The sequence below is a fragment of the Lycium barbarum genome, chromosome 9 (genome assembly GCF_019175385.1).
Source record: "Lycium barbarum isolate Lr01 chromosome 9, ASM1917538v2, whole genome shotgun sequence".
Lineage (NCBI taxonomy): Eukaryota > Viridiplantae > Streptophyta > Magnoliopsida > Solanales > Solanaceae > Lycium > Lycium barbarum.
Window position 1 is genome coordinate 6,648,874 of NC_083345.1, and position 24,468 is coordinate 6,673,341.

The 24,468-nt window shown below is 33.9% G+C and overlaps 3 protein-coding genes across 3 annotated transcripts; 1 reads left to right on the forward strand and 2 right to left on the reverse strand.

The window, feature by feature from the left end:
• The first annotated feature begins 290 nt into the window (after positions 1-290).
• Positions 291-3,961, forward strand: LOC132609813 (transcription factor bHLH92). The gene is made up of 3 exons (XM_060323971.1): positions 291-681; positions 1,304-1,594; positions 2,432-3,961. Exons 1-3 carry the CDS (start codon positions 361-363, stop codon positions 2,522-2,524), a joined length of 705 nt encoding a protein of 234 aa, XP_060179954.1. The 5' UTR covers positions 291-360; the 3' UTR covers positions 2,525-3,961.
• Positions 3,962-6,559: 2,598 nt separating this feature from the next.
• Positions 6,560-9,580, reverse strand: LOC132610590 (small ribosomal subunit protein uS19-like). The gene is made up of 4 exons (XM_060324908.1): positions 9,440-9,580; positions 9,209-9,354; positions 8,678-8,735; positions 6,560-6,950 (listed from the first exon to the last, which is right to left on the reverse strand). Exons 1-4 carry the CDS (start codon positions 9,440-9,442, stop codon positions 6,702-6,704), a joined length of 456 nt encoding a protein of 151 aa, XP_060180891.1. The 5' UTR covers positions 9,443-9,580; the 3' UTR covers positions 6,560-6,701.
• Positions 9,581-11,561: 1,981 nt separating this feature from the next.
• LOC132610574 (histone H1-like) lies at positions 11,562-12,735 on the reverse strand. The gene is made up of 2 exons (XM_060324893.1): positions 12,577-12,735; positions 11,562-12,286 (listed from the first exon to the last, which is right to left on the reverse strand). The coding sequence occupies exons 1-2, from the start codon at positions 12,643-12,645 to the stop codon at positions 11,813-11,815; spliced, it is 543 nt and encodes a 180-aa protein (XP_060180876.1). The 5' UTR covers positions 12,646-12,735; the 3' UTR covers positions 11,562-11,812.
• Positions 12,736-24,468: the final 11,733 nt, after the last annotated feature.

The window sequence follows — 24,468 nt, forward strand, 5'->3', positions numbered from 1 at the left end:
TAATTATTAAAGTAAATCCAAAAGTAAACTTTAGTAGGAGTTTAAATTCTAAATTCTTGGAAGTAATAGATATTCTAATTGTAAAGCTGATTTAAGTCCGATAAAATAAAGCTTTCGCCAATAAAATTCTAAAAGTAGAAGACTTTGACCAATCTTGAAACTAAGAACTCTCAAAGACAAATTAAGACTATGTCACAACATTTGACCACATGTTAAATGTGAATTTCAAGAACATTATGCTAAAATTCCTCCTCACCCATTAAAGCCTGCCAAATATGTATATATAGCCGTTACATAACCAAATTTTAAAATTCCCGGCAAAAGGAGAAAGCCAAAAAAAAAAAAAAAAAAAAACTAACTATGGAAGAGTTCTTTCACATTTCTTGGTTTGATGATGATGAAGCTAATTCTGTGGTGAACCAAAGTGCTTTTGTGAGTTTTAGAGAACAACCAAATGAAGGATTTGGGGTTTCTGGCTATGGAAGAAATGTATCGGCGAATCATCAGAACATGAACAAGAGGATGATGGAGTTCTTGAAGAAGAATTGGAGTCCCAAAAATGGAGAAATGAAAATGGAAAGAGAGAAAGGTCATAAACACATGATTAAAGAGAGGATTAGAAGGGAAAAACAGAAGCAGAGTTATTTGGCCTTGCATAAATTGCTTCCTATGGGAACTAAGGTTAGTGCATCTCCATACCAAGAAGTTCCACTGCTAAAAAAAAAACGCAAATTCCGATTGAATTTCTTAAAAATTGGCTCGTCAGAAGTGTTTCCTACAGACTTTCCATCAAAATTCTCATATTTCTGATGGCGCTGCCCGTCAGCATTTTTAGCAGTGTTCTACATTTTCTTGAATAAAATTTCTAGGTATTGTAGTATATAATACATAGTATTAGTCCAAATATCCTTTTTTTTTTTTTAATTCAAGCATTCTATATCTGGAGCTCGACCATCTCAATTAGTCCTAATTCGTGCCGTAAAAAGCCCAATATAAGAGTTTTAAGCGTTCATAGAAAAGAAGACTTCACTTCCACTGCTCAAACCGGAGATCTCTATATATTTCTCTTTTAGAAATTGTAGTTCTAAAAGAAAGAAAAAAGAGCCATGGATTTTCTACCTCTCTTCTAATTGCAATTTGTTCAACATTTTTGTTTGAGGATCAATTTTGGCAAGTCCTCAGAGTTACATTGGACTAAATTCATTCTTTTTTTCAAAAAAAATAAAATAATTAATAACTCATAAACTAAATGAGAAGTGCTATAACTGTTATTGTAAATTATATGATGAGCTTGTGATTGCAGGGTGAGAAGAATGCAATAATCCAAACAGCAACACAGAGAGTTCAAGAGCTGCAAAAATACAAAGAAAATTTAAAGAAGAGAAATGATGAACTTCAAATGATTTTAGCAGAAAGTGAAAAGGAGGAATTTGAGAAGGCTAATATCAAAGCAAAAGTCAGTAATCCAATTTCTGGTGTTGATTCAATGCTAGAAGTTCTCAAGTGCTTGAAGAACTGTGGAACAAAAGCAAATGGCATACAATCAAGTTTTTCTCAGCAAGAATTCTCCACTATGATTGAAATAGAAACTAAGGTAATTTGTGTACTTTTCTCCTTGCCATACGGGGGTGGATATAGGCTTGAATTACGGGTATGTTAGAATCAAGTAATTTTGACTCAAATCATGTATGTGTGATAAAAATTTCACTAAATATGGGTAAGAATTGGATTCAGACCCCAATGATTAACATTTGAAGTCGTTGTCCTAGAATCAAGAATCCATAAAATTTAAATCTTAAATCGGTCTCTATTACCCGACGAAAGTAGGTTACATGTTAAGACCATTAATTTGAGTGATAGCTTAATATTAAGTGTTTACATTATATATTAGAGGTTTAATGTTTGATTCTTGTCAATTCTTATAGACAATAATTTGAAAAAATAAATACGTTTTAATAAGGAGCACTTCACCCCTTTTTTGGACCTATCTTGCTCAAATTCGGATTAGCTGGACCAGTAACAAATACTATAGTGGAAAAAAGCATCTGAAAAAGAAAATCTGTGAAACTATCCCTATCCCTACTGCCGTGGGGGTTAGTTCAACTCACCCATTTTATTACTCACTCTGATTCAATGTATGTGACATTTTTCTTTTTTTGAATATGTCACAAAAACAAGATCATAGTCCCTTATGTAAAAATAATTTAACTTTAAAACTTACCATTTCATCTTTAGTGAGGTGTTTTATAGTCACACAAATGTTCATGACTTGTTTTAGATCTTAAATTTCAAAAGTCTTATTTACTTTCTTAATGTCCAGTCAAACACGGTCACTAGGACGGGGGATACTATTTTCTTTTTTCTGTTTTAATGTTTGTCAAGCTGCTCTTTCATGATTTAATGTGCCTAATTATGGTCAATTTTCTGATAGAGTGGAGCAGCAGAACTGGAAAAAGTAGTGCAAAATACTCTATTTGAAGCTGAAAGGAACTTTCGTGCCCATTGGCAGCCAATGACCATGTAATTTTAAGCCATAGAATGATGCCACGTGTGTTCTCAAAGCAATCTTGGCGTCTGATTTTTGACCAGTTGATATTACTATTACTACTATATATAAGCATGGATATGAAATTTTTGTCGTCCTAACATTTCACAATTCTTGGTGATTAAGCTGCCACGTGGCTGTTGCTTGCTTTTCCCCTGCAAATTTTTTACTTTTGCTACCGGTCCCTTTCTTAAGACATTTTCACATGTGGCTTTGTAATGGGTCAATATTGGAGTAATACCTGTTTGTGATTTTTTTTAGCTCAGATATTTTTTACTCTTTCATCTCAAAATATATGTCACATTTCACTTATTGATGGTCAAATTACATAAATGTTAACCAATATATTTTTTTTTAAATCACTATATTGATATTATTTCCTTGTAATTCTCGAATATCTAAATTTTAATTTTAAAAAATTAAATTTATCTAATTCAATTTAGTTCTAAAAATTAGTCAAATTACCTTTCAAAAAACGAAATGTGACAAATATTTTGAGGCGAGAGGAGTTTATTATTTATCCTATACGTTCTGGTTAAGTTTAAGCAACTTTGGAGTCGATTTTTTTTTTTTTAACAACTGGAGTATTTATTAGGTCTTACTATATCTTTTATCCTTAAACTTTCTATATTTTGTGTCTTTAGTGAGCTCATACGTGCTTATAAAAGTCCTAAAAATATTTTTAAGTATAATTTTAAAATATTTTACTTTATTAATTTACTTTAATTATTATTTATTAATATTCTTGTAAGACCATTAGGTTAATTGTGTAAAAACTCGAAACTAAAGTAATAAATATTGTAGTATAAATTCGGAGTTATTGAAAGAATTTATTGTGTTAGATGATTCTAGAGGAAGGATGAGTACTTGCTAATACATGTGAGAATAAAATACATCATTAAAATCTTAAATGAGTTTAAGATAAGCACAAAATGAGTTTGACGCAGGGCGGAGTTAGAGTGCTCGAGTTTGATCAGATCTGGCAACTTTGATTTAAACTCTATGTTTGTCTTACAAATTCATTGATGATGTATTGATTGTTAATATAGAACCGAATAACTTGAAAATATTAGAATTCCGAACACATAAACTTCAAAGCCTGACTCCTAATCGGATTGATTGAAGTAAATAGTTTCAACAATAAAAGTTAAAATGTTAAAAGGATTGAAATGAAAATTTTGCTTTTATCTATTGCAAATTTACTTTTTTGAAATTTTATTATTATACCGTAAAAAGTGTAACACAAATTATATTTCTTTAATTAAAATGTCTACTTTTACATCATGAGTTTAGGCCCGGACTTAGTACGGACCTGATGAAACTAGTATATATATATAATTATTATATGAAGTTATGTGCTTATTGATACGGAAAAGCAGCTTCATCTCTTCTTCTTTGCTCGGTTACAGGCCTGATGAAACTAGTATATATATATATATATAATTATTATATAAAGTTATGTGCTTATTGATACGGAAAAGCAGCTTCATCTCTTCTTCCTTTCTCGGTTACCTTTAACTTCATCTCTATTGCGTTTGATCATTGATGTTTTAACAAAATAAAGAGAAAATAACATTTTTCGTTCCTTGGTTATTTGGTAAATTTTATTTTTGGTCTTTATATATATTTCTATTATATATAAGTGTGGAAGAGGGTCCAACACAGCATTGACTGCTTGTACGAAAAGCATTAGGAATTGTACACACAATGAAATCTTGTACCAAAAGATATATTACTTGTATACTTTAACTAACTACTTTTTTATCCCACGTGGACAAATATCATAGTACTTAATATTTATTCCCTTCTCATGTATAGTTGTATGCACTTCAATTTTAATTTCTCGACACATTTATTTCCTCCGTGCACTTTTACTTGTTCACTTTTGCTTTTCATGTTCTTGCTCAATATTTATTCTCTTCTCATGTATAGAAGTATGCAGTTTAATTTTAATTCTCCTACACAAATTTATTTTCTCCGTGCACTTTTACTTGTTCACTTTTGACTTTTCACGTTCTTGCTGAATATTTATTTTCTTCTCGTGTGTACACGTATGCACTTCAATTTTAATTCTTCGACACTTTTTTTTATGACATGGGAACCCGCAGCCGCTACCCTTCTGGTGCGCACATCCGACACATATTTATTTTCTCTGTGTACTTTTACTTGTTCACTTTTGACTTTTCATGTTCTTGCTGAATATTTATTTTCTTCTCATGCATACATTATACACTGCAATTTTAATTCTCTGACACATATTTATTTCCTCCGTCCACTTTTACTTGTTCACTTTTGACTTTTCACGTTCTTTAAGAATTAATAAATGAAGTACTCCCTCCGTTCCATATTACTTAGCCACATTCTTTAACCTTTCACGTTCTTTAAGAATTAATAAATGAAGTACTCCCTTCAACTCATATTACTTGGCCACATTACTATACTTGACTTTTCACGTTCTTTAAGAATTAATAAATGAAGTATTCCCTTCGTCCCATATTACTTGGCCACATTAATAAAAATATATGTCTATTTTTCTATTATATATTTTTCTTATTGTATATAGACGCCCAAATGGACAAACACAGCAATAATAAGTTGTACAAAAAACAACTGAAATTGTACTCTAAGCAGGGACTAACATGTGTACATTTCAGAAGTTGAACATTAATTCTACCTCTTGTGTGTTTACTTTTTAAGTACTCACGGGTCCGCAGTGTCATAATTGTCCTTTCATTTCTTTCATTTGACATATACTCCCTCTGTCTCAATTTAAGCCCCCGTTTGGCCATAAAAATTATTCATGTTATTCCGGAATTTTTTTTCACTCTTTTCCGAATCAGCGTTTGGCCATGAAAATTCCGAATACAACTTGAAGTTGTATTCCGGAATACCAAAAACTCAAAAAACTTTTTTTTTAAAAAAAATTACTTTTTTCACTTTTTTACAACTACATTTCACCAAAAACTAGAATTTCAAAAACTATGGCCAAACACAACTCCAACTCCAAAATTCCAAAAAAAAAGTGATTTTTTTTTTGGTATCTATGGACAAACGGGGCCTAAGTGTCTACATTTGACTAGACACAGAGTTTAAGAAATAAAGATAGACTTTCAAATCTTGTGGTTCTAAATTAAAAATGTGTATAATATAATAAAATATCCTTTGAATCTTGTGATTATGAACTTGACATGCAGGATATTTGAATTGTCAACTTACTAAATATAAAAAGAGGCGGACATAACCAAAATAAGACAATTTTTTTAATTTAGTTAACAACAAACGCCCAAGGTGGACGAACACAAGCAACAATAAGTTGTACAAAAAGCAACTGAAATTATACTCTAAGCCGAGACTAACATGTGTACATTTTAGAAGTTTAACATCTATTGTGTGTTTACTTTTTAAGCCCCCACACGTCCGCAGTGTCTCAATTGTCCTTTGATTTCCTTCATTTGGCATATATTCCATCTGTCTCAATTTAAGTGTCTACATTTGACTAGACACTGAGTTTAAAAAATAACGATAAACTTTTGACTTATGATTTTAAATTAAAAATGTGTATAATATAATAAAATATCATTTCAATCTTGTGATTATAAACTTGACATGCAAGATATTTGAATTATCAACTTACTAAATATAAAAAGAGGCGGTCATAATCAAAATAAGAAAATTTTTAACAACAATTGAAAAATTAAGGGGAAAAATAAGAGGAAAAGAAAAAAATATAGAGACTCACTAAAGAGAATCGCAGTATCCTTTGCAAAATATACAAACCATAAAGACTAACTAAATTGAATAATCAAATTAATAATGTTGACCCCGTACATCGCACGAGCATAGTTTGCTAGTGATTACTCAAATTTAACCTCTAATTTATTAGAATGTTTGTTACTGGTATCTATATGGGAAATATGTAAATGCTGAATCGATTGATTGTCTCGAACACTTTAGATGTCTGACAAATTCGTAGGTAACCCAAACATATGAGATTGCAAATCAAAAACGGAGATATTCATGACAAATCAGTTTTCAGCAAAGCACAAGAGTTTTACAAAGTAACTGTTTTAAATAACCCATTTCTCGCATCAAAATTGTTTTAAAAAGGGACTTTGACAAGACTAGAACAGAAGAAAAGTAGACATCGGAGGCCAAATCACTTAAGCGGTATGAACCTTGACGAGTGAGTAGCACCAATACCGGGTCTACCATGCTTGACCGGCTTATACGAGATGGAGAACTCGGCCAGATAGTGGCCAATCATCTCAGGCTTGACTTCGATCTGATTGAAAGTTTTTCCATTGTAAATTCCGATAACACTTCCAATCATCTCAGGAACGATAATCATGTTCCTCAGGTGAGTCTTGACAGGCTCTGGCTTTTCACCCGGTAGAGCCTCACGTTTCTGCATACAAATGCTTTATGAGTAGGTGCAGGTGAAAAAGAATAATAGGTAATACGAATATCTGCTGAGAGAAAACAAACACTGACAAAATCATGGAGGCATATAAACAAAAAAGGTAACTCGATAAACAAGAAACTATACAATCAAGTAACTTGGAGTAGCATAATAGACACAGAATCCTCTAAAAACATCTATCGCTCTGTATATCCCAAGGATTACTACTACATCTTTTTTTCATGTGTTGAGAAAAAATGGATCTTTACTTCAAGTCCACTTATCATCATACAGAATATTTTTAACCGTGAAATCCTTTTTTCCACAGGTGTGTTTTACCCATGAAATCATACTAGTACTGTTTTTAAACCAATCTTGTCTACATAAGCACTCAATCAAATAAACTAAAAAACTATAGTCAGGTTTTAGATCCAAAAGATCTGTTGGGTGCTATTGATTCTAGTATGTTATGCTTCAAGTCAATTAACAATAAATTATGTCGTCAACACTAAATTAGGCATTTCAATGATAAAGTCGCCAAATTGAATTTAATATTAAACCCCCTCGATCACCTCCATCATTATAAATTGCAGCAGAGGATCAAAAGGAGGTGAATACTGACAGATTTATAAGTTTTTGTCACTAAGGCTGACGGAGATCTAAACCTACTTTTTGGTACAAATCATACACTGTACGACTTCACCCTATGTTAAGCATTTCTGGTGATACTTGGAAGATCAAATGACAAAGTTAACTTTCAACTACAAAGCTCAACCTTGGTGCTGCAGGGGGGGCTCAAGGATGAAAATCAAAGTTGACGGAAGTCAATATTAACATGTAAACAGGCAAGATTGAAACGAGAACTCAAAAACACGATATGCATGGATCATCTCATAATATATAGACTACCATTTCTTCTGAACAAGTGATGTCCATATGCAATGTCATCCAAGAAATGAAATATACCGAACCTCTGACAGATCAACTAAAGCAAACAAATCTGCTTGACTGTTGTTCCTTTGTTGATAGAGTTTAACCAAATAGACTGATTTCGGCATTACAAAATATGTCTCTACATAAAATACTAACTAATATAGCAAATGTTACAGAAGCAACAGGCATCACAGGCTATGTTGCTCGGACTCGGGTGCGGGTGTCGGATACGGGTATGGATCTAGAGGTCGGAGTCGGCATGATCTAAATTTTAAGATTCGTGGGTACGGATACGGGTGCGGGGATTCGGCAAAAATAACTCAAAATTCTAATAATATAGCTACAAGAATATGTCTAGATTATGAGAGCTTTTTGTGGAAGCACCTACATGTAGTTTGTACCAGACATGTGATTCAATCTTCCATTCTACTAGGTGCTAGACTGCGTGCTCCGAGAAACTAGTTAAATTTTCTACATAATATTGAAGGTATGCCATCTCAAGTCTTCAAATCTCTACTTTTTGTTATCTTGAGAAATCATAATCTCAAAATTTTTCTTTAATTTGGTCATGAATTTCGGTCAAAGTATCCGATCTCTATTGACCGAATCCGACACGAATTCCATACCCAAACCCGTGTTGTGTCGTGTCGGACACGGGTACGGCGGCAAAAGTGAAGGGTCCGAGCAACATAGATCACAGGGCAAATAGAAGATAGTTACAGACTCATATATCCATACTATAAAAGGGAGTTTTATATTCATATGCAAACAAGTAAGAGCAAAAATATTCATATGCATACCGCCTTCCTCAGCTTCTTGATCAGTGCCATCGGCTTCCTCTTCAAACCTCTTTGAAACCTGCAATAAATCATCAAATTGCAAGTAAGAACATAAGTCCTCACTATAACTACCTTAGATACAACAGGATTATGCTCGGCATCAACATATAAATGTATGCTTAACATACACGGATATATGTTATATATACCGCCAATATAAGGATTGTTTAGTGTATGAGGCAACTGCAGGTAATTAACTAAGTCTATAGCCATAAAATGAATACTCTCTCTACTCCCATTTTCTATAACACCATAACTATCCTGAGATTCAACTAATTATTCCTGTAATTACAATTTTTTCAAACATTAATGAAAGACTAGACTCTTAATGGATTTATTTAATATGAAATTGACAAAAACCTTGTGCGAGAACGAGCATTTCACCAGAAATAAAATCAAACAAAATTAATTACGTACATTTGAGAAATAAACCGTACAAGGAAGATTATAATTGACATTATTGGTAATAAGAAAGAAGAAATAGAGAAAAACCTTCTACGAGGACGAGCATTGAAGAGCTTAACGAGGTCATCAGTAGACATATCGAGAAGAGCATCGAGATCGACTCCTCTGTAGCTGAACTTCTTAAATGTTCTCTTCCTTGGCTGTCCCGCTGTCACATCAGCTTCAACGTCCGCCTGTCAAAACAGACAGGAAAACGATGTTATTAGGCATTCAAAATAAGTTAAGTTTAACGAAGAATGTGGTGGTGGAGATGGTTACCATGGTTGTGGAGATGGAATTCGGCCAAGGTTTTTTGGGACTGTGAAGAGTGTTTAGGGTTTTTAGATGAATGGGCTGTGATGGGTCTGCTAACTGGGCCTCACTGACTGGTCCAAGATCAATGGGCAAAGATTTGCTACTTACTAATTACTATCGTATGAGTGAGTTAGATATTAATTTACCTAACAAAAAAAAAAACGAATAATTTACCTGACGAAAAGGTGTTGCAAATATTTTTGAAAAACATTTTGATTTTTTTTTTCGATATTCTTTTTTACAACCAAACGTTATTAGAGGAAAATTTCTGCAAAACACATGTAAAGTAAATTTTATTGAAGTTTTTGGAACAACTGAGAATTTTTCTCTGTTGTTATGATAAGGAATTTAAAAAAAACAAAAATAAAATAAAAATTAAATAGAGATACCGTAATTATTTAGGATTTTCTTGTGAGTTGTGACTTAAGAGGAGGTCAAGAGATTACAGAAATATTCAATGTTTACTTTACAAGTCGTATGTTGCATTAATCCAGAAGAGAATTGTCCTGGAACCGTAAAAACGAGACAAAGTTTGCTATGTTTCATTTTCCTTCATGTTCAAAATTATGTTGGTTGGTCACTATAGTCTTAATAATTTACCTATGCGAAATTCAGATTGTTTGTTAGCTATTACAACAATTAACTTTTTGGATATTCAGACGTTGGAGTATATTATTCCGTAAGCTGGAGGGCTGGAGACAGGCGTTCGAGTCTAAAGGATTTAAATTGAGTAGGACCAAAACAGAATACTTGGAGTGCAGGTTCAGTGGCGTACCGCATGAGGCTGACGAGGAAGTGAGGCTTGGTACTCAGGCCATTCAAAAGAAAGAAAGTTTCAAGTATATTGGGTCTATTATACAGGGAGATGGGGATATCGACGACGATGTTTCACATCGTATTGGTACAGGGTGGATGAAATGGAGGCTCGCCTCCGGAGTGCTGTGTGATAAGTAAGTGCCACCAAAACTTAAAGGCAAGTTCTACAAAGTGGTGGTTAGACCGAATTTATTGTACGGGCGGAGTGTTGGTCAATCAAGAAATTTCATGTTCAGGAGATGAAAGTCGCGGAAATGCGAATGCTGCGGTAAATGTGTGGGCACACTAGGAGGGATAAAATTAGGAATGAAGATATCCGAGACAAGGTGGGAGTGGCATCGGTGAAGGACAATATGCGGGATGCGAGGCTGAGATGGTTTGAGCATGTGAAGAGGAGAGACACAGATGCTCCAGTGCGGAGGTGTGAGAGGTTGGCTATAGACGATTTCAGGAGAGGTAAAGGGAGGCCGAAGAAGTATTGGGAGAGGTGATTAGACAGGATATGACACAATTTCAGCTCACCAAGGACATGACCTTAAATAGGAGGTTGTGGAGGACTCAGATTAGGATAGAAAGTTAGGTGGCTTATCTTTTCACCATAGTAATTGTAGTTTTGCTCATGTGTTCATTGTCATTTGATTGCTGCTTATATTTGTTGGGTCGTTGTACTTTAATTATCTTATTTATCTATAGTAGTTAATGCTCCTTTCTTTCTGGACTGTTCTACCATGACTTTTTCGCTTTTGTTATCCCCTTGTTTTCATATTGTTTTCGATATGCTTGGTCCTATCTAATCTTTTTACATTTTCTAACTAGTTTTCTCTTTTTTCATGAATATTTCAGTCCTATTTGGTCATCAAATCGATTGTATTTTGATTAAAATCAATTTTTCTCGGACTTTAAATAACTCTCCAGCTGAATATATCCGTATAAAGGAAATACAATGATTATTACCAAAGAAAGTAAAAAGATAAGGGCCTACTCAACCTCACTTTGTTTTTTTCCTTTTCATTTTTAGCGCAAAAGACATTTTGTGGTAGGAAATTCGTGGCTTCATTAGTCTGCATGGAACTTGCCAGGAAGAAAAAAAAAAAAATGGAAAATTTTATCATCCTTTTCCTATTTGCACTAAATTTCTGGACCGTTGACGGCGAAACTTGATGCTAAGAACACGCTGCATTTCGGTCTCTTTCGATACAAGACTCTTTTTGACATTTAATAAATAAACAAATTAATTAACACAAAGAGAACTAATTTCTGGATAAAGAAATACTACCAACACTGTTCTTCATTTCCTTCATACAAATCTGTTACTATTCATTCAAACCCTATTATGACAATGAGCATATGTCATCATACCCCTAAAACAAACCCTAACAATGGAGAACAATACTAACAGCAATACGCAAACTAAAAAAAAAAAAAAAAAAAAAAAAACCAACACCCTAAAAGAAAAGGGCCAAATTCATATCACTTCACTAGAGAAATGTAAAAACAATTTACAAATTTAACCTAATCTCTTCATTTCTTAGCTTTCTTAGCAGGAGTTGCCTTAATAGTTTTAGGCTTCTTCACAACCTTCTTCGCCGGTGTAGTTTTCTTCACTTTAGCAACCGCAGCTTTCTTCACCGGAGTTGCTTTCTTCACAACCTTCTTCGCCGGAGCAGCCACTGTCTTCTTCGTCGCTTTCTTCGCCGGCGCTGCTGCTTTACTCTTCACTGCTTTTGGCTTTGAGGTGGCGGTGGTTTTCTTCTTCGCCGGAGGAGCAACGGCCTTTGCGGCGGGTTTTGCGGCGGGTTTGACAGCAGGGGTGAGCTTGAAAGAGCCTTTGATTTTAGTGAGTTTGCCTGAAGCGACGAGTTTCTTCAATTGAACTAACAAGAGTTTCCTGAAATTTGAAGGCAAATCCTTTTGCTTTTCTTCAATGAATTTTGCTATCGCAACTTGACTTGAACCAGTTCTTTCCTTCAACACCATTATTGCTTCTGATATCATCTGCACAATCACATCCCAAATCAAATTACACGTTTAATGTTCTTATCAGTGGGTTAATTTTATAACTTATGAAGCAAAATCAAACTACTTTAATTCGTCTTTTAACCATCAAATTCACACCCCAAATCATTAAAAGTCAATTTTACAAATTTTTGAGCAAAATCAAACTAATTCAGGTCATTTTCGATTATAATTATATTATACCCTAGATCAAAATACATTCTTTAAACTAAAAAAAAACGCAAATCTTTTCGAAAAAAGAAAAAGAAATTGGTAAATTAAAGAAATACCTCAACATAAGGAGGATGAGATCTGGGTTTCTTAGGAGCAACAGTTTTCTTTGCAGTAGCAGACACCATTGTTGCAGACAAGAGCTTAATTGACAAGGAATATAAGACTTGTAATTGATGAGATATAGAAATGATGAATTGTGCCAAATACGAGATGACTTAGAATGGTTATATAAAGGGAAAGTAATGAAATGTTATTGGTTACAAGGATAGTGAGCGGATCGATGTGGAGTTTGAATATCAGCCTTGAGATTAAAAGTTATCAACGGATGAGATGATCCGCTAGGTCTGTTACGCGGATTGAAGAAATGAGACTATTTTTTTTCTTTTTACCCCACGTTACGAAGTGGCCTTTTTGGGATAAGAATTAAATAGTGATGGTTTTTTTTTTTTTTTGGGTTGGTGGGGGGTGTGGAATGGAGGTTAAATAATTTGAATTACTACTGTTTTAAGGGTTGTGATGAGGTTTAAATATTTATAAAGTGAACTTATTTTAATTTTAGTAGTATTTGTTATTTTACCATTTTATGGGGCTAATTTGGTTTTGGCACTACAGAGATAATTGAGTATAGCCATTACATAACATAAGGAGTACTAGGTTAGCTGTCCACGCTTCGCGCGGTCATTGATATTTAATTATCAAAAAATAGTTTACTTAATGATGAAATTTGGCATGCCTCAAACTAGTTGAAACGTGACACGACACCTGATACATACCAACTTGCACTGATTTAGTGTAATAACTGCTCACTTCATGTTCATGTACCGGAAAAATAAATGACATTTGAATTTAAGTGCGTCAAATAATATTTCAAGACATCAAATGAAATAATCATTAGTAAAATCATACAAGTACCCATAACCCAAAATATTACGCACTTTAATCTATGGAGTCTCTATGGCACAATAAATGAGTAGAAAAGATTACAAGATTTATACTTATGGTAACTATTGTCACTTCTCTTTTTGTTTTGATAGTTTCTGCGATTACAAGTATTATACCTATTTACACGTGAAAGTGAGATATTCCAAATTCAGGTGTCAAAAAGTTTTAAAAACCGTTCTTGACGGGAAAAAAATGTGAATGAAGAATCTTAACACGCACTATACAATAGAATAGAAATGCAATATACGTCTCACGGTTTCAAAGTGGATCCACCAAAATAAAATAAAAGTAGCTTTCACGTGGATTGCCTCGCTCACGACCAACTTAGGGACCTGGCATCATAAAAATATGATGCCTGAATATTGTAGCCAAATCACTTATAATACGCCAAGAGTTATTGAAATAAAAAGAAATATCAAAGGGACATGGAAGAGATTTCAATTAAGCCAATCAATAGTCAGTATTTATTAAATCGGCAAGTCTTTTAAAGAATGTCATACGAATCTTTTATTTGTATGTAGCAAAAGATAATAAGGTTCACAATTCAACATGTCAATGTTTAGTCTTGTTCTCACATAAATAAGTGTAGCATACATCAGAAGGTCGTTTCTGATTGTTGTTATGCCTCTCAGAATAATTAGTCAATGATACATTTAAGTAGAATCTCACGAAACTGAAACTGGTCATTGGAGTAAAAACTCACGGGACTGCCCTCCCCCCGAGAAAATAGGTCAAATACAAATATCTCACAACTGTGTTTTATTTCAAGACGTGGCATTTTAAGTAAATTTATCTCGTTCTCGAATAGCATCAAATACTGGCTTTTATATCTTTAGTTAATAGAAATTATAATGTAAAAATCATTGTTTTATCATTTGAAACCATGTCATGAGTTTTGAAATCAACGAGTTATGAGAAACATTTAAATAAAATAGTACGTAACACAATTAGCATAAAGATTATAAGAGTCGTTGAAACTTTAATAAAGTTCAAGACTTAACTAATTTGGCAATTTCAACACTCATTTCAAATTGTCGAACAATCATGCAAGCTTGTCTAGCACGTGTAGGGAATCTATCTTAATGATTCCATTCTTAGTAGCTAGAGATGTTCCATGTTGATTCATGATCCAGTAATATTGTTCTTAGCAAGTCCTTCTTCAGATTCAGTATGCTTCATAAAGTCACATGTTGATGATATGTTATCTCATAACGATATTCGAAGGTGTAACGACCTTATGTGACTCCGACATATTCAGGATGTACTCTTATCATACTCTTATCATATTCAGGATGTACTCTTATATGCTATGAACCGCAAGCGTTATATACGAGTATACTTAAATTATATCTATATGAGGTATGGAGTATGGGGAAGGTGACGACGTTATATATGCACTACCACCTGATCAGTTGGTCACATGATGATGATTATGCCCATAGAGATCCGATATGATACGATGGGATGCCCATAGAGGTTTGACAGGCGTTACATAAGCATATATATATGTATGAGAAGGCGTTATATACGCATATATACAGTACTTATGCATGTCATTGGCCCTCAGAGGCAGTTCAGATGTACAGGTTGCATTCCTTTTATCCCATGTACTTTCATGTCTTCCTTGTGTTACTTTCATGGCCCTCTGGTTTGGGTCGTGACAAACTTCGTATCAAAGCAGTTCTGTCGTAGAGTTGTCTACAAGTCGTGTCTAGCAGAGTCTTGTTTATGGTGTGTTGTGCACCACAATTATATTATATACATATTATACACATATATGTATAATATGTGTATAATTACTAAGCATATGTTGATTGAGCCTTCAAGAAATACCCAAAACATGCATAATATGTGTATAATTAGTACTATACATTTATTAAACAGAAATTATACAAATACATTTTCTAAACATGTATAATGATACAATTTATATATATATATGATAGATTTCTATACAACAATGATGCTATTTATATAGATATGCTAAAATTAGTTTTTTTTAAAAAAGAGGCTAAAAATAGAATTATTTTAAAAAGGTTAAAGAATATCTTTTAAGCTTCTTGATCATTCGATTGTCAATAGTTTGGGCCGGATGGCCATTTGTGTCCTCCTCCCGAAAAAACACTCATTTTTCCTTCCGTGTACTCATGTGCCTAAATCTGACAAACCCACACAAAACAATCCATCTAAGCACACTACAAAATCCCGAATTTCAACTAAATCAACACCTCCCGAATTTCTTTAGTTGTAATTTTCAAATTTTTGGGGGTGATTTATTGTTTTTGCTTGGAAAAAATGGCCCACCTGTGTACCAAGTGCTCCTGGCTATGGGGAGAGTGTGTTGTTAGTAAATCTATGTTCACAACCAGTAAACCAAAAACACTAGTTAATCTTAAAAAAAAAACGTAAAATGCATAAAACTGAAAATATCTGAGTTCACATAATTCACTATGTATCCTTAAGGAATTTAATCCCCTCACTGTACCCGAGGTTATGGATTACTTCCTCACAGGATAAAACGGATATACCTGTTGATGGCGTAGCGGTACCTCAAACCCCAACAACTTCGTCGAATGCAAATTCGGCAACGAATCACACAAAGACTCGATATTAGTTTGTAAGAAAATATGTAGAGGAAGTCCAGAAATTTTTCTGTGTAGAAAACTGAGGCTAGTCCTCTAAATTTATAGGCAAAGAAAAGGTGAGATGGAGAGGTGCAAAAGAAAAGGTGCCTTTTGGGTGCACTCCAGAAGGTACCTTTTCTCATTTCCCACTCACACTCCCAAAAACCCAACAATTCCTCACATGAATGGGGAATGACTATATTATGAAAAACATGCATGAAAAATTGTGTGATTCGTAAGCAAGGATTAATCGCATCTGGATAAGTAGATTTCTCTTGGAACTTTCCGTGGTGAACATATGTCGGATATACTCGGCCAATCGGTAGATTTGATATCTTTGAACCGTCAAGCTTTGGTGTATACCTAGACAACCACATGTCACAAAATTAACCCTTTAACCGTCTTTGGTTCTCATTGTTTTGTTCGTTTCAACCATGAACACTACCTGGTTCATAAGTGCGTAGAGAATTGGCCTTACAGAATTCTCCTTGCATCGGCTTACACTTCACACTTACATATGTGATTCCTAAATATGTCATCCTGTAGATACACTATTTGATATATCCTGTATCAAACTTAGAAACTATTAAAAAGCCTTAATGTTTTATCCTGGTACTGAACATTATCTCATCACGAGAATGGACCAAAAAAGTTTATTTTGACAATGTTGAACCGTTATCAATGACTTTGTTTGATCTCTTTGAACCTAGATCTCAGGATCTCTAGTATTCTAGGTAGAGTTACCGCCACGATGACTTGTCCTCGGCCATAGTTCCATTCTCCTCGATGATTTTTCAACCACCTCTTTAGTTAGGCCTTTAGTTAGTGGATCCGACATATTATCTCTTGACTTAACGTAGTCAATTGTGATAATTCCACTAGAGAGTAGTTGTCTAACGGTCTTATGTTTCCACCGTATGTGACGAGATTTACTGTTATACATTACGCTCCCTACCCTTCCTATCGCTGCTTGGCTATCACAATGTATGCATATAGGTGCCACGGGTTTGGGCCAGAAAGGAATATCTTCTAAGAAATTTCGAAGCCATTCAGCTTCTTCACCGCCTTTGTCTAAAGCTATGAACTCAGACTCCATTGTAGAGTGAGCCATATATGTCTGTTGGATGACTTCCATGACACTGCTCCTCCACCAATAGTGAATACATATCCACTTGTGGATTTGGATTCTGTTGATCCGGTGATCCAATTTGTATCATTGTATCCTTCAATAACTGTGGGATATTTATTGTAATGCAAGGCAAAGTTTTGGGTATGTTTAAAATATCCAAGAACTCATTTCATTGCCATCAAATGCGTTTGATTGGGATTACTCGAGCACGACTTAGTTTACTTATAGTATAAGCTATATCTGGTCGCGTACAGTTCATGATGTACACTAAACTTCCCAATACCCTAGCATAGTCCAATTGACACTCACTTTTCACCTTTGTTCTTATCAAGAGCAAGGTTTACGTTAATTGGAGTTTTTGCAGTTTTGAAATCTGAATAGTTGAACTTATCAAGTAATCTTTCAATGTAATGAGACTGAAACAGAGCTAGACCTTGAGGAGTCTTGTGGATCTTAATTCCTAAAATTAAGTAGCAACTCCTAAGTCTTTCATATCAAATTTGCTAGCTAGCATACGCTTAGTGGCATTTACGTTAGCAATATCTTTACTCATTATCAACATGTCATCAACATACAAACAAACAATGACTATATGATTAGGAGTGTTCTTAATGTAAACACATTTATCACACTCATTAATCTTGAATCCATTGGTTAACATCGTTTGGTCAAATTTGCATGCCATTGTTTGAGTGCTTGTTTTATTCCGTATAGAGACTTAACAAGTCGACATACTTTTTTTTCTTTCCCGGGAACTTCAAACCCTTTGGGTTGTTCCATGTAGATATCTTCAGCTAAATACCCATTTAAGAAAGTTGTCTTAACGTCTATTTGATGGATTTCAAGACCATACACAGCGGCTAAAGCTATTAACACCCGAATAGATGTTATTCTTGTTACCGGTGAATCTGTGTCAAAATAATCAGGACCTTCTCGTTGTCTTAATCCTTTGACAATAATTCTTGCCTTATATTTGTCAATAGTACCATCATCTTTCATCTTTCTTTTGAATATCCATTTAGAACCTAAAGGTTTGTTCCCGAGTGGAAGATCAATCAACTCCCATGTATGGTTGTTTAATATGGATTCAATTTCACTATTGTCTGCCTCTTTTCAATATTGAGCTTTTGAAGAAGTCATAGCTTCTTTAAAATTTTGAGGCTCATTTTTTAACAAAAATTTCAGAAAATCTGATCCAAAGGATGTAGACGTCCTTTGACGTTTACTGCACCTTGGATTTTTGTTACTTGGTGTATTTTCCTTTGATTCTTCCCAAGGTCGTTTAGATCCTTCGCCAGATGAATCATATTCCCTTTTATACGGATACATATTTTCAAAGAAGTCAACATTATTTGATTCGATTATCGTATTCACGTGAATGTCGAAATTTCTGATTTATGAATCATAAATCGATATGCTTTACTATTTGTAACATATCCTATGAGAGCACAATCAACGGTTTTAGTTCCTATTTTTATCGTTTTGGTAGGAACTTGGACTTTGACCAAACACCCCTACACTTTGAAGTATTTCAAATTGGGCTTTCTTGCTTTCCATTTTTCATATGGAATAGATTGTGTTTTTGCTATGGGTACTCGATTGAGTATTCGGCTAGCTATTAGGATAGTTCCCCCCACATTTTTAAGCATTTCAATGACCACCCTTTCACGTAAGAGCACAACCTATCATGAAAAGGCTCATGATCAACCATCAATTTATTAACAAGGCATTTACCATTTACGTTCAATCGTTCCTTCGCAGTGCAACATCATCATTAAACATGTATGCACTTAGTTCCAGTGTAATGAACATCTTTACGATCGTAATCTTTCTCTTCTCTTAACCGGAGATTAAAACGGTGATATTTTTATATCTTCAAACCGAATAATTTCGGACACAAACAGATTTAATAAGTCGGTGAAGTTTTTATCTCTTCAAACTGAATAAACGACCAGAGAAGATTTTATATATTCAAACCTACGAACATTATTATCGGTAAAGTTTTTATATTCTTTAAACCGAATAGTATCTTGGAGTAGAAAATCACACAGATTTTAATTTCCAAACAGTGGAGTAGAAAACCACAAAGGTTTTATTCTCCAAAAAGAGTACGTTTTATTTTTGAAAAGAGTGCCTTTTTATCTCTCTGTTCCCGTAGCCAGCCTTTAACGCGGCGACATTTTGATATCTTCAAGCCAAATACATTTACTCTGTGAAGTTTTTATATCTTCAAACAGAGTAAAAAATGAGTAAGTCCCGATGACTTTAATCTCAATAATAAAGTAGAAAATTCGTAGATTTTAGTCTCCAGAACGGTATCACTAGGATTCAGTCTCCCACGAACAGAATTTGGAAGGCCTAGAAACACACAGTACATTCTTTTCCAAATTCTCAATTCAGACGATGAATATGTATCTAGAAACAATTTCATCTTTTTTATTTAAACGCACAACCGCAAGCAACACGTTCACGGAACTCATTCCCAACATAGAAAGTAAATAACATATATATATATATATATATATATATATATATATATATATATATATATATATATATATATATATAAGGTCTTTCAACTAATCATTTTGTAACCCGTACATATTTCAATAGTTTAATATATATATGTATTTGTTTTTCTATTGACCCAACTATATTTATTTTCTTGATATATATATATAAGGTCTTTCAACTAATCATTTGGTAACCCGTACATATTTCAATAGTTTAATATATATGTATTTTTTTTTCTATTGATCCAACTATATTTATTTTCATGATCTCAAGAATAATTTTACTACATTTATTTTCATGATCTCAAGAATAATTTTCAAGCATTAGTGTAAGCTTGATTCATGCAAGTCACCAAATTGTATACCAAATAATGTAAATAAAGTATACTTGAGATCAACAAATAATAAATGTCTACCCTAACATTTATAGAACTTTCATTTCAAAATCATAAAGGGTAGAATATTAATTAAAAGACGAGCAAAGTTAAGAAAACAAACCCGGATTTGTCACTTTCTTCTTGTCAATTACATTGATTTTGACCACTTTGTGCCATATCAAAATGAAAAACCACTTCTGATCTTCTGAAGAGGCACGACCCTTTTCTTTGACATCCTTTCATATGTAATTGTGAAAAAGGTAAAGGTTTCCTGACGTCTTTTGGCCATGTGGTTAAACAGAAGAGAGGTTCAACTTGCTGGGGTCAACATAGCCATGCAAAACTTTATTTTGACTCCTTTTGTTTAAGTACTTGAAAAGGTTTCCACCATTCGTTGCATAACAAAATGATAATTATCCACAAAATTCTACCATACTTATATCTTGTCTTTAAGTAATGCGTCTCCCATTAACAATTATGAAAAGATTCAAGGACTTACAAAACCTTCTCTCCCGTAAATGAACAATTAATCGAGACCTTTGATAATTTGAAATTAATGTCACATCAAATTTATCTCATTAGTGGCATAACAAAGGCTTGCAGAATTCTTTCTCCAGAACAAGATTATAGCAACGATTCTCCAATTGTATGTCACTTGCGAAACATTCCCATCATTGCTGCTTCCTCCTTTCAACAGCCTTTGAAATGGAGCCAAACGGTGCCTTTTGTTTTGAGTCCGGAGCCTAAAGGGTATAAAAATACACGGTATAAACCAAAAGGGCATCATCAAAAATTTATATACCAAAAGGGGTATATCGTGGATCAGCCCACGATATACCCCAAAAAACTTTTTCCATTGTCAATCAGAAACATTCAACGAAAAATTAAAAAAAAAAATTGTATAACGTGGACTGATCCACGATATACAATATATTTTGTATAACGTGGATCAGTCCACGTTATACAAATATAAATTGTATAACGTGGACTGATCCACGTTATACAAAATATATTGTATAACGTGGATCAACCCACGTTATACAATTTATATTTGTAACGTGACTGTCCACTCCACGACTCACTCATTCAGATGCCCTAAAATTTTTCATTCTCCTCCGCTGCTTCCTCCATTAAAAAAACTTACAGAACCTCTACCTCTCCATCTCCTTCTCCTTTTCCTTCTCCTCCATTTATTTTCTTTTTAAACCCTACATTACAATCTAATTTTTGGAGCAACTTCTTCATCTTTATCTTTTATTGCTATTTAAATTAAGGTATTTTTTCTAACTCATATAATATTGTATATTTATAGTAGATGTAGATCTGTTTGTCTTATATATCTTAATTGTTATTTTTTATTTGTGTTATTTTAATACGTTTGTGTTATTTGTGTTATTTTAATTTGAGCTTAAGATATGATTGTTAGAAGCATTATTATATAAAAGGTCCGATTTGTTTAGTAGCACTTTTGAAGAAATTTGTTGTTATGTTGCTGTTATTTTTGTGGATATTTGTAAAACGTGGACTGATCCACGTTATACAAAATATATTGTATAACGTGGATCAGTCCACGTTTTACAATATATAATTGTGAAACGTGGACAGTTCCACGTTATACAATATATTTTATTATGGATTGTTATACAATATATTTTGTTATGGATTGTTATACAATATATTTTGTTATGAATTGTTATACAATATATTTCATTGTACCTTTAATGTGATATTTATATAGCCAGAAAAGTGAAACTTAATTGATGCCTCAATAGCCCAAAAAAAAAATACTTAAAATGTCATGATAATGCTTTATTATATGGGACCTAAGTCTAAGTGGGTGGACAATTATTTTGTCTATACCTTATAGGTATTAATGTGGTCCACTATCAGTGGTTTCTAAATAAGGCGTATGGAAGTTGGCTTTATCTAGCCAGTGCATATTTGTTCTGCTAAAATTGGAATAATATTTTTTTTAATAGTGAGTTACTCTAAATAGCTTGATCTGGACTTCATTTTTTTTTATATAAGGTATGGAGTTTCCACGGGTATGCGTACATCCGGGGCCAGAAGTGTACGATGTGTTAACTCTCCAGGAGAAGCATCGATCAGAGGCTGTGTGAGATGGTTCCTTGAGAGGACCGACCGGATGCCTGTTTCCTCGCCGCGCGGATACCGAATTTTGGAAGCACGTGAGGCGTCATCCTTTTCATCCTCGCATCCTTGACTACTTTGGCCTGTGTGGATTTAGGGGAGTAGTAGAGGTAGGATGTGTATCATATGATTGGGCAGTTATCACTGCACTTATAGAGAGATGGTGTCCTGAGACGCACACCTTTCATCTGCTTACAGGTGAGGCGACCATCACATTACAAGATATTGAGGTCATGTTTGGCTTGGTTGTTGATGGTAATCCCTTGAATGATCTTAATGCTAGAAATATAGATATTGTTGGGTGGCAACAATTGATCCATGAGCTTACTGGTTGGGCACCCGGTCTGGATTGTTTTAATGGTGTTAGTAGGTTAGAAGTACATAAATTAATTGAATATATTAGAGGCTTAGATGACCCCAGAAATTGATGTGCAACAGCGGGTTAGGTTGTACTTGATATGGCTTTGTGGCGGCACGATATTTTCGGATAAGTCCGGTGACTTACTTAATTTAGACTATTTGCTTGACATGCGTGACCTTAGAGCAATGAGTAGACAAGCTTGGGGAGCGGTTGCATTGTCATATTTGTATACTTGTTTATGCCGCGCTTCGTTGAGGAAAGCCAAGAATGTGTGTGGATTCATTTCCTTATTACAGGTACGTGACCTTTAAAATTATATAATTTTATTTGGTTGTCCTATTTGATAGTTATAAGGTTTTTATGTATTTATTTTAATTTTTTAATATAGGTTTGGGCTTGGGAGCGCATTATACTGATGCAGCCACCATGCAGGGCTCTTCCGCCACACAAGGCTCTTGCACGAAAGTGGACTCATCGTAAATCCTGCGAAAATGAGGCACGTGATGTGCTACCCATATGTAGGGATGTATTGGACAACCTAATAGATGGCCAGGTATTTTATCATAATTATGGTTGTTAATGGCGTTTTGATATAATAGTTATGCTTATGTGTAATTTATTTATTTTATTATCATGTAATTTTATGAAGTTTGATGAATACTGGGAGAGGTCCCTAAAGCATACTGACATGCAGCAATACAATGCAACTGAAGGGGTCTTTGAGATTCTGACATTTGCACACGAAGGTAAGGGCGGAAATATCTATAAAGTCTCTGCCGAAGGGAAAAAGTGTTCGTGTAGAAAGTGGAGAAACTACCATATGCCATGTTCACATGCAATTAAATTTTGTGATATTCGCGGAATTCAACCAAAGACCTATGTTAGCAAGTACTACAGTTGCAGGTTTTACAAGCAAACGTACAGTGGAAATTTTTCACCGTTGGGTGATGAGGCATATTGGCCACCTTCTCCCTTCAGTTTAATTGCAAACACTGAATACGAGCGAACTTCAGGAGCGCGGAGTACAACTAGAAGGAGGAATGAAATGGATATAGCTCCTGCTCGCATGGCTAGAAAGTGTAGTACGTGCAAGCAAACAGGTCATAACAAGAATCGCTGCCCCGACAGAAATCAGTAGTTGTTGTTGCTTGTTGGTTTTTATGTTTTTTCTTAAGTTGTACGATTGTTGTTTCCTTATGTAATCTTCCAAGAATATATAACATGTCTTGTGCCGTTTACTAGTTAGTATGTAATTTAACATTTACTACTCAGTTAATGTGTGACGTTTATTTAACTTATATTTTATTTTTTATTTCTGTTTGCATATATAACACATTTAATTATTGCATGTGTTAAAATATTTATTTGAGTTAATCACTGAAATTAACTATATGCTTTAAAAATTTAAAAAATCAATAAATTTTTTTTATTAAAAACACAACCGAATATGATTTAAATAGAGGCAACGTCTTACCAAGTATTTGTAAAACGGGGGAAAAAAAAATGTAACCGTATAACGTGGACTGATCCACGTTATACAATTTTTTTTTTTTTTTAATTTTTCGTTGAATGTTTCTGACAATGGAAAAAGTTTTTTGGGGTATATCGTGGGCTGATCCACGATATACCCCTTTTGGTATATAAATTTTTGATGATGCCCTTTTGGTTTATACCATGTATTTTTATATCCTTTAGGCTCCGGACTCCTTTTGTTTTTGTGGCAGTTCACCAGAAACGATCGATTCCAATTTTTCCAGTGCCTCTATTTTTTTTTTATTTTTTTTCCTTTTATGCATTTATACCACAGACCAAGCATTGATATGAACAAGTAATATGCACCTTTGAACAGAA

What these genes read in the sequence shown, in the direction of transcription:
- LOC132609813 (XM_060323971.1), top strand. Translation starts at nt 361, where the DNA reads ATGGAAGAGTTCTTTCACATTTCTTGGTTTGATGATGATGAAGCTAAT. An exon ending in TGCTTCCTATGGGAACTAAG is followed by an intron (nt 682 to 1,303) that starts GTTAGTGCATCT and finishes TTGTGATTGCAG; the next exon opens with GGTGAGAAGAATGCAATAAT. An exon ending in TGATTGAAATAGAAACTAAG is followed by an intron (nt 1,595 to 2,431) that starts GTAATTTGTGTA and finishes ATTTTCTGATAG; the next exon opens with AGTGGAGCAGCAGAACTGGA.
- LOC132610590 (XM_060324908.1), bottom strand. An exon ending in AATGCTCGTCCTCGTAGAAG is followed by an intron (nt 8,736 to 9,208) that starts GTTTTTCTCTAT and finishes GATTTATTGCAG; the next exon opens with GTTTCAAAGAGGTTTGAAGA. An exon ending in TCAAGAAGCTGAGGAAGGCG is followed by an intron (nt 6,951 to 8,677) that starts GTATGCATATGA and finishes ATTTGTATGCAG; the next exon opens with AAACGTGAGGCTCTACCGGG.
- LOC132610574 (XM_060324893.1), bottom strand. Translation starts at nt 12,645, where the DNA reads ATGGTGTCTGCTACTGCAAAGAAAACTGTTGCTCCTAAGAAACCCAGA. An exon ending in CTCATCCTCCTTATGTTGAG is followed by an intron (nt 12,287 to 12,576) that starts GTATTTCTTTAA and finishes GTGATTGTGCAG; the next exon opens with ATGATATCAGAAGCAATAAT.